We start from the raw sequence: 9,684 nt of genomic DNA on the forward strand, positions 1-9,684 counted from the left end.
CGGGGCACTGAGAGATTGAGGGCAGTGAAGCCTGAAAAAGTCTTACTGTCCTGAGGGCATTTGGGGAGAGAGAAGCAAAAACCAAACTTACCCCGGGGGTAGAAGTAGTAGTAACGCTGCCTGGCAGAACCGAAGTGATGCCGTCTGTGCCCAGCACCACAGTGCTCTGGCTCATGTTTATCCAACCTGCAGTCTGGGCACTGTTCTTCTCCAACGTGCCCTTGCCTGGACTCGCGCTCTCATCCTCTCCAACGCTGGCACCTCGAAGGGCCGGAATCCTGCAGTGCTGAGTGTTGCCTGGGCCCGGGCCCGGGCCCGGGCCCCCAGTAGGGGGAATGGTCTGCAGGGCATGGGACTCTATAGAATCCTGGCGGAAGGCAGCATCTAGTGGAGCCCGGGCGCTGCAGATCCCAACTTTGGTCCTCTCTGACTCGTAGATTTTGGCTTCTTCCGAAAGGAAAGTTTGAATACCGTTGGAAGCCGACTTGGCAATCCTAGGCAGCTGGGAAGGGACGGCAGGGGAAGGATCAGGCTCCGGACTGGTCCTTGTCACTAAAGAACCTTCTGGGTTTCCCGAAGCCTCGAAGCTATTTGCAAGTGGCTTGTTCATATCCTTCGGACCCGAGTAATCCTAAGAACACAATGTCACTTTCGAGTAAAAAGAAAATCACAATACTTTTGACATGTGTATCTGTACATAGATATAAGAATATTCCAATAATTTAGAACCGAACTGCTTCCAAAATGTCTAGCAATGTAATCTGGAGTGGGAATTTCATATATATGCCTATATTGACAAGCCCATATTTTACAATTAGCTGATCTCGTCAGTGGCTACCTCTCATGAATAGGCTAATATGCCTTCTCAGTTCAAGGGTGAGTCGAGAGAGACAGAGCCTAAAGGATGATTTGGGGAGAAAAGATGGGGGGGGGGGGGTAAGAGGAGTGAGAGGCGGGAGCAAATATCTCTACAGCTGTGTGCTCCTGGCCTCTTTGGGTTTCACAACACGACCGAAGGGTGCCTGCTTCCCCCATCACCAGTGTAGAAAGATTCTTTAATTTTCCGCCCCATTTCCTTTGTCATTCAACAATGCACACTGTCTTTTTTTTCGGGTCTGGACAAGCTGCTGCTGAGGCTCAGGCAGCAGACTACATAAGCCAGTGCTTTGGCAGCCGCCAAAATGCCCCCCTCCCCATACCGCCGAACGGTTTGCTCCATTCTGAGCTCTCAAAAACCCACCTAATTAACCGTCAAATCGGGAGATAGGGATGAACCTCACGACCAAACAAAAGAGGGTGTTAAAAAGGAAAAAAGGGGGAAAAAAGCAAGGATACAATGTGTGCTTTTGTTGCTACATACTTGTGTTGGCATTCTTCGAAATCTGTAAAAAGTCTAAAGGAATTTATAAAGTTTTTTTCCAGGACGACCGTTTCCAACAGTCAACTCTCCTTCCAGAGTTAATCTGATGACTTCTAGCAAGCTGCTAATTTTCATTTATTTTCCCAGTTGTCTCCCATCACCCCAAATGAAAACAATCCCGTACCCAAAACTCCCTTTTTTGCTTCCTTTTCGCGGTATCTTAAACCTTAACACCAACAAATCAATCTACATCTGAACAGACCCCTTCCAATCTTACAAATGCACGGATGTAAAGATTTCAATTTGTATCAGCCTCAAATACCTGCAGTTTGTCTAGGATCCCTTCACAGTTGCTGCTGTATCCGTGGGCTACTCCGCCTTGTATTCAGGAATCTAGCTGTTCAGCACCACGGACAGCGCTCGCAGGCTAGTTGGTTCAAAGAGACCTCCAGCCTTGAACAGACCATCACTCGGGAGCTACCCGGAAACTTACGAATATAAGTACCTGAGGCGCTGAGACACTCCTCCCCAACCCACCTCCCGAAAATCCACCAAACAGTTTCGTTTTTTAAACACTGATTTCTACAGCGAATCTCCCTCTTACCTCAGCCCTCTTCATCTCCAAAAGGTATGGAAACAAACACTTACCATTGTTGTCTTAAATGAGCAACAGATAGAATTGGTAGAAGACAAGATCCTGCAGAACAAGCTATCTATGGAATGGATTTTGCTCAGTCCAGAGCAAAGCTTTCTATATCTCCCTGGGAAAGATTGGGTTTGCGTCAGTGCATAGCAAGGTGCCCTTCGTTTGACATTTTCTTGATAATAAGAGTTTGATAAATCATTACCCCTTGGATTCCGATTTTAAAGGGACAACAACAGCCAAGAGTGCGCCGGCCCCTTGTCACTCAGGCGGGAGGGGGTTTGCGTGTTCAGCGTGACTCATAGGGTCTGATTACTAAAGCGAGCCCAGTCAGAGAAGACAGAAGTTTGCTTCCTTCTAATTAAAGGAAACATGTAAGGAACACGTCCCACTGCACCTAAAGCGAAAGGAAGCTTCCCTCCAGAAAGAAGGGGTTGGGCCGATTTTTTTTCGGTGTTAAGTCATTGTTGTTGTCTATAATCCTTTCTCTTCTTTATCGAGGCCTGACTGGTGTCTCCTCAGATCTCTAGATTGGGAGTCACATTTCAAAATGATACCCCCATCTTTCTTGAGAAGCAGCAATCAGTGCTAATTTCTGTTAGAGCGTGTTTATAATTAATAGAGGACCATCTATCTACATGTGAGGTCTGCGGGTATACATAGATTCATTCACCCTCTACTTTCTAAAAAAGATTCCTGGATTCCGTTTGTATTTACGTTCTTTATGTTAAATTTTCGTTAACAAAGACTCTGAGAGGAATGATGTTGACCTTCCCCCTCGGTCCCTTATTGGAAAAGAAGCCAATCGTTCCTTCAACCCCAAGGAAGAGGGACAGCTTTTAGGAGGGAAACAGGACTTATTTTCAAGCCTAGGGTGACTTTTAGTTCTGTGTGTAAGTGGAGGGTGAAGGAAATGCATCACTTCTCTTCATTTTTGCTCCCTTCATTTAAAAAAAGCCAACCAACCCCTTCCTGTGGAGCAGAGAAAGTCATAGTTTGAAGTTTGTGCTGCTGCAAGATTGAGGTGGGGGGAGGAAGGGGGACCTTGAGGACGAGAATTAAAGACCCCTCCTGCAGACGAAAAAAATCTTTCCCAGGAAAGGTGCCACTGGGGGACAAGAGAAGACATAAATTAAGGAACTATTGTCTTTAGCAGCCGACCTTCCAACCTTGCCAACCTTTCTCCCCAGGAACGTGGATGGGGATGGAGTGGGGGCGGAAGGGAAGATGAGGGTTCTGAAGAGAGAAGGATGACAGAAAGATTGAGGTTTGCCCTCATCCCACCTCACAGGTAGTTCCCGCTCACTCCCCCTACCCAACCCCCATTGAGGCAACTCCTTATTTGGGGATCCAAAGCAACTGTCTCACTTCAGTAACTACACTACCCGGGGTCCCACTTGCAGTGGAAGAACAATGCAAAGACCGCCACTAAACCATATAGTATTGGGTGTTCTGTTTGCGTCAATGGAGACAGGGGGAAGGGCTTTCTGCAGAAGCTGTGGAGACTGCGGCTACCACCTCCAGCCCCCTCCCACCTCAATCTCCCTCCCACCTTCCCGCTTCACACAAGTACACGCTGAACTGCACTCGTCTGGGACAGACATAAGCGCAGGCTTTTCCGCAGAAAGCCTCTACCCGCAGCCTCCCCTCCCTCTTCCACCTTCGAAAGAAGGGAGCATGTAGAGAAGGTTGATTGCCTTTGTCAGTCCAACGCTTTACATTGTAGGACTAGTAAAGAACTACTACTGAGGGGAGACAACAGTAGTAGAATCCAGGAGCTCTTTCCGCTTCAGGGGTGCTTGGAGCCGGAGTAAACTAGGGAGCAGAGAGTGAGGGATAGGGGAGGAAAGAATCACGATTATGTTCCTTCGTACGCTCCCCCCCTTCCCCCCCTCCCCACTGGGATGACACCTCAGCGAAGGAACACAGCTCATATGATAACCTTGCGGTCGGTGCGGGGGCAGAAGCTTTTGCAGAGTGACATGGCCATCCTTCCTTAGGCTGAGTTTACCCGCCCTCGCCTTCTAGATTGTCCTGTCCTAAATCGCCCTCTGTTGTTGCCACCCACAAGCATTTATTTAGTGTCTAGTATGTGCTAGACGACCTCAAAGTCCCGTCCATTTGTCAGGTATCAAGTGTTCAAAAGGAAAAGTTGCAAACATCTAAAGGGCTGTTGGTTTAGCTTGGCTTTCTTTGCTTGGGGCAGTTGCTAAGATTAAGCACCTCTGTCTTAGCAGAGAGCAAAAGGATTCTTTTATTGTTTTTCTTTCTTTAGAAACCTCCTAGAGGAGGTGTTATGAGCCCAAAACGATGAGAAACTAAACTGCTCCAGTCCTTCAGATTTGGGTTCCAAGCAATAAGGTCATCAGAGGAGAAACGATATTTAGACGGGAGGGAGATTGGAACCCGGAGAACCACTGGACTGAGATCTGGAAAGTCCTTGAACATCACCTGGTCCACCCTCCTCGTTATGTAATGTAAATGAGGAAACCGAACTTTCAGAGAAGTGATCAGCTCAAGGTCACACTGCTAGGTCCCTCTCGGGTTAGAATCTGGACTCTTTTCGTCCACTTGGTCCCTAAAACTTCGAAGGACCAAATAGTTACACAAGGATTAAACAAACAAAAACTGTAGCCTGAATTCTATATTTTATTCGCTGGAGAATTGGGTGGAATTGATGCGAACTAAGGTCCTGTGACTTCAGCGCCAAAGTTGTTTCCTATACATATACCTCACATACACAGCAGGCCTTTGGGTTGGTGTCCCCCCCAGCCCGGTCACCCCAGCACTTACATCATCGAAGAGCCCCCAACCCAGAAGTTTTCTGAGGAGTGAATCTCAGCTTAACCTTACTTTCAAACAGCAAGGTAGTCTGGGTGCTCTTTCCCTAGACTGCCTTCCTGTTCCCACTCCCTGCCACACTGCTTAAGACAACCGCACAGGGGAGGCTAAAGTCCAGGTTCTGTTGGTCCACCTCGCTCCTAAAGCTCTGGGAACGTAAGAGTTACACACGAGTTTTTGTTTTTTTTAAATCCATGGTCAGGATTTTTTTTAATTTGATGGACATTTGGGTGGAATTGCTGAGTGGGCGCCCTACGTCACGTCCAGCACCAGTCCCAGTTAATACTCCTCACAGAGAAGTAAAAATAGCAACCCAATCACCCTTCTCACTCTCCTCCTTTCCCAACTCCGAGGCTAATCAAACACTGTGGTGACGCCAGAGCCGCCCATTAGGTCAAGGGGTCTGACGTGGTCCCTCCCTTGTCCCATCCCTCTTCTAGTCATGCGTCCTTGAGTTTCCCGCGTACATTCCGCACGTCAGTCTCCTAAGGAGCTGGGAAAGGAACGCACAGCAGAGGAACAATTCCGTAGACTTAGCTACCCTAGGAGCAAAATTCCCCTCCCTCCCCTCTCTCCCCGCCCCAGTTCCTATCACCCCAGACCATGGCTCACTGTTTCCCTGGAGCCCCATCAATCAGGCAGGAAAGAAGAGACAGAAAGAGCCAACCCACACCAAAGATATGAAAGGGAGGCTGACAATTCTGGCTGTCTCTCTGGCTTTGTGGGGACCAGAACAGGACAGAGCTAAACGCGAAGAGGATATTCAGACCCGGGGAAGGCAGAGGGGATGGGACTGGATTTGATTGACCCTTTTCAGTTTGTTGATTTGGCAATGAAGTGAAGTAGGACTTATGGGGTGAGGGGAGAGAGACAGAGACAGACAGACAGACTTAGATCATACTGCTCTTATGGGTTTGGTGCAGGCGGTGTATAGGCTACAGTGTATGTCATTGATTTAGGGCTATTTTCATGCCAGAGAATATGTGCTTGTGTGAAAGGGGAATTGGGGGGAGGGGAGACTGTAGGGGAAGAATGAGAGACAGAGACAGAATGAATTTGTACAGGCTTTAAAAAAGAAAACACGTCTTCTTAGAGAGATTGCCCAGTCTATTGCAGTCTGTTTGGAGTGATAACCGCTTTCCAACACTGAAACAGGAGTGACTGGAAATCTGCATCCATCACTGCAGCAACCATTCCGACTGAATTAACAAGTCACTACAATCTTAATTACTTTGTCAAAGATGAAAAATAGTAATTGATTTTGTCCCTGATCACTTTGTTTTCTAGGTCTCCCTCCATGCCGATAAGCAAATAAATAGTTTTATTTTTTTTAAACCCATGTCCACTTGGAAGTGTGGGTTAGATTATTGGGAAATGAAGCTTTTTTAAGTCAGTGAGAGAGGCTGTGTGTGTACAGGCCCATGTGTCTGAAAGGACACTGCAGGAAGGCTAATCTGGCCTCCAATCTGATGGGAAGGAAAAGCTTGAGGGGGAGACCTTTTGCATCTGTCATTGATCTAGACTGTGCAGTATGAGAAGATAATAAAATAACTAGTAATATCTCTATAATGCTTTAAGGTTTTTAAAGAAATTAACACACCTTATCTCATTTTGGTTGAGCATTTGTGTGTCCAACCATGAGCATGTAGGTAAATATGCACGAGTCAATTTTCTTGGCTACCTTTGGAGATAATGGCTATGCTTCTCAGAGGGTTGGTCAAAATGGTTTGGCTATATCAGAAAGGCATTTGGTACTTTGGGTTCCAGTTTTATTTTAGTACCACCCATTCCAGTTGCTTCAGTTTATATACATAATTCATTTCTTTTAAGCTAGCAAATAAAATAACTTTGTTCCTTGCACCAAATAGGTTTTGAAAACAGACAAACAGCACAGATAGTACAAGTATATGCCAGTGAGGACACATCACTACAGGAGTCTGATATTTCTCCTTCTCTCTCCTTGTTCAATGAGGATGGGAAGAATTTAAAATGCAGTTTAGAGCTTTCTTGAAAATTCCCCAAATATACTGTCACAGGAAAGATGTCACTAGGATTTTCTACATAGCTGAGTAAAAGGCAAAAACCTGTCCAAAGAGAGAAATCCAGATGAAGGGGAGGCCGGAAATTAGACCACATTAAGATAATTTGAAGTATCTAGAAATCACTGAATCATAGATTAAAGTTTTAAATGTCGTTAAGAGTTCATTTATTCCAACTCCCTCATTTTACAGATGAAGAAAGATAGTTACAGAAAAATTAAGTGACTTGACCAGGATCACAAAGCTTATAAACATCTGAGGCTAGATTTGAACTTGAGCCTTCCTGACTCTACATACAGTGCCCAACAGGCTACTCTATTTTAGTAGATCATGTGTGGGTCAGAGACCACCAACTCAAATAAAAATCAGAGACTTCTCAAGGTACAAACAAAGCAAGAAGATTTTATTACCATCTCTCGAGAAAGGGTATCTCCTCTCTGACAGGTAGTCAGGAGAGTGAGACAATTACAGAGGGCAAAAATAGAGGTGATATGGCCCTAACGCAGATCCAACCCCCTTGCTGGCCTTTTACTCCCGTTGGCTGAGAGGCAGGCTCATAATCTAAAGGAGACAGTCTACCCTGTAAATAAGGCACAAGGAAGCAGTGGAATAACCAATAGACAACTAAAATAATGTTAACCTTATTTAGCAGGCATTATGTTGATGTGGCAATCCAAGGGGGTTGTGCTGTGACAACTCAAGGTGGGGTTGTGTTATGTTGATGTGGCAACCCAAGTGGGGTTTAAGTTTTGTATTCCCAAAAGTCACATGATTTCTGGAAAACAGTAACTTAGGGCTATCTATCTACTAAAAGCCTTTTGTTAAGCACTGAGAAGTCTTCACTAACTTCATTCCATTCAATCATAATAATAGTTAATATTTACATAGCAGCTTAAGATTCACAAAGAAATTTTCTTATAAGAATTATCCCAATTTTACAGAGGAGGAAACAAACTCAGAGGTTCAGTTAGTTCCCATAATAACATGGCTCTGAAGTATAAAAGCCAAGATTCAAACCCTGTTTCCTCCCATGTCCTTTCTTGTATATTACTCTACTTCTCAGAAGATAAGAAAAACTTAAGGAGGAATGGGTTGCTTCTTTTCAGTTCTGAATTTAAGTCTGTTATGCATAAGGATTGGCATTAGAAGATGGATTAAATTTGAATTGCTGGGTCTCAGAGGCCAAAACTAAGCCCAATTGGAGGAAGACAGAGGGAGGCAGACTTTGATTATCTTCTTTCTTTTTTGTATTATATACTAGAAAATCATCAAGCAACATTTCCACATACAAAGGCCAAAAAATGGTGATTGTACATGGAATTATTAATTCACTATGAAAAGCTTATTCCTTTCACTGTTCATTACACTTAACCTGCTAGTTCCAGTGTTGCCCTGCTGATCTGTGTCCCTTTCTTTGGTCTCCTGTGTGTAATTTGTAAATGTTTCATGGATACTCTTTCTATCCTCTCTTTCCTATTTTTAAAATCAGTATCAGTAAACCTACTCCCTTCCCATAAATGTCCTCTCCTATAACAAATACATAGTCAAGCAAAATAAATTCATGAGAGATGGCTAGATATGTTTGTCTCATTCTGCACCTACAGTCTGACATTTCTCTGACAATAGGGAGGAGGCATAATGCTTCCTCAGCAGTTTTCTGGTTGTGATTTTTCACTGCATTGAGTAGAGTTCTTAAGTCTTTGAAAGGCACTTTCCTATTATCTCAGTCATTGTATAGATGATTCTGTTCACTTCACTTTGCATTAGTTCATACAATTCTTGCCATCTTTATCTGAATTTATTCCTTTCACCATTTCTTAAGTTGGAAAAAATATTCCATTATAATAATATACCATGATTTGTCTAGCCATTCTGAAATGGATAGACAGTCACTTTGTTTCCAATTCTTTGCAACAACAAAAAAAGATTTCAGTAAATATTTCTGAAACTCTAAGTTCTTTCTCTTTGATCTCTTTTGGGTATCAGTGCATATGCTCAATTTAGTGACTTTAGGTAGAGTTCCAAATTGCTTTCCCAAACTGCTGGACCAGTTGTACCAGCAATGCATTAGCATGTGTGTTCTCCTACAATTGTCATTTTCCTTGTCATTTCCTTTGCCCATCTGATGAATGTGAGATAAAACCTCAGAGATGTTTTCATTTAATTGCTTTTATTAATGATTTGGAACATTTTTTTTCCATATGGTTTTTCCTTAATCCTCTATCTTAATCCTCCCCACCAGCAGGCTGGTGCTTGTTCATGTACATTCATATTTATTTCCTAAATAATGGGTATAAAACATTTTTTCCCAGTTAACTGTTTCTCTTCTAATTCTAACTACATTGATTTTATTTGTGCAAAAAAAAATCCTGTATATTTTTGGTAATCAAAAGTGTCCATTTTTCTCTCGTAATCCTTTCTAAACCCTTTTTAGTCAAGAATTTTTTTCATAGTCATAGTCATGAAAAGAATCTCCTACCATTCCCCTCTAATTTGGTTATAATGTGGCCTTTTTATCTACTAAAAGAACAGTGGGAGTGATTCAGTGTTGAAGATTAAGAGGGGATACTTGATGGATGAAGAAGGGCAAGGGATTCAAAGGTAGAGGACAGTTCCTTGTTAACTCTATGGTCCAGACTATGAAGGGGAGAAAGTAAGGTCAGATAAGTAGTTACAGGTTGGTAAAACAGAAAGAAATGGAGGGGATGTGAAGAGGAAGACTATAAATCAGGAACTGAACTCCTCAGAGAAGGAGGAAGAGTGACCTAGGGGTTGATAGATGAGAGTAACTAGGTTCTAGA

General features: G+C 43.7%; 1 protein-coding gene across 1 annotated transcript in view; it reads right to left on the reverse strand.

The window, feature by feature from the left end:
- SLC6A5 (solute carrier family 6 member 5) overlaps positions 1 to 620 on the reverse strand; it is a 69,412-nt gene extending 68,792 nt beyond the window's left edge. The window contains exon 1 of the mRNA XM_072622000.1: positions 92 to 620. Within this exon, the coding sequence (XP_072478101.1) occupies positions 92 to 610 (519 nt within the window). The 5' untranslated portion in view covers positions 611 to 620. The remainder of the gene's footprint in view (positions 1 to 91) is intronic.
- Positions 621 to 9,684: the final 9,064 nt, after the last annotated feature.

This window comes from Notamacropus eugenii, chromosome 6 (assembly GCF_028372415.1).
Source record: "Notamacropus eugenii isolate mMacEug1 chromosome 6, mMacEug1.pri_v2, whole genome shotgun sequence".
NCBI lineage: Eukaryota > Metazoa > Chordata > Mammalia > Diprotodontia > Macropodidae > Notamacropus > Notamacropus eugenii.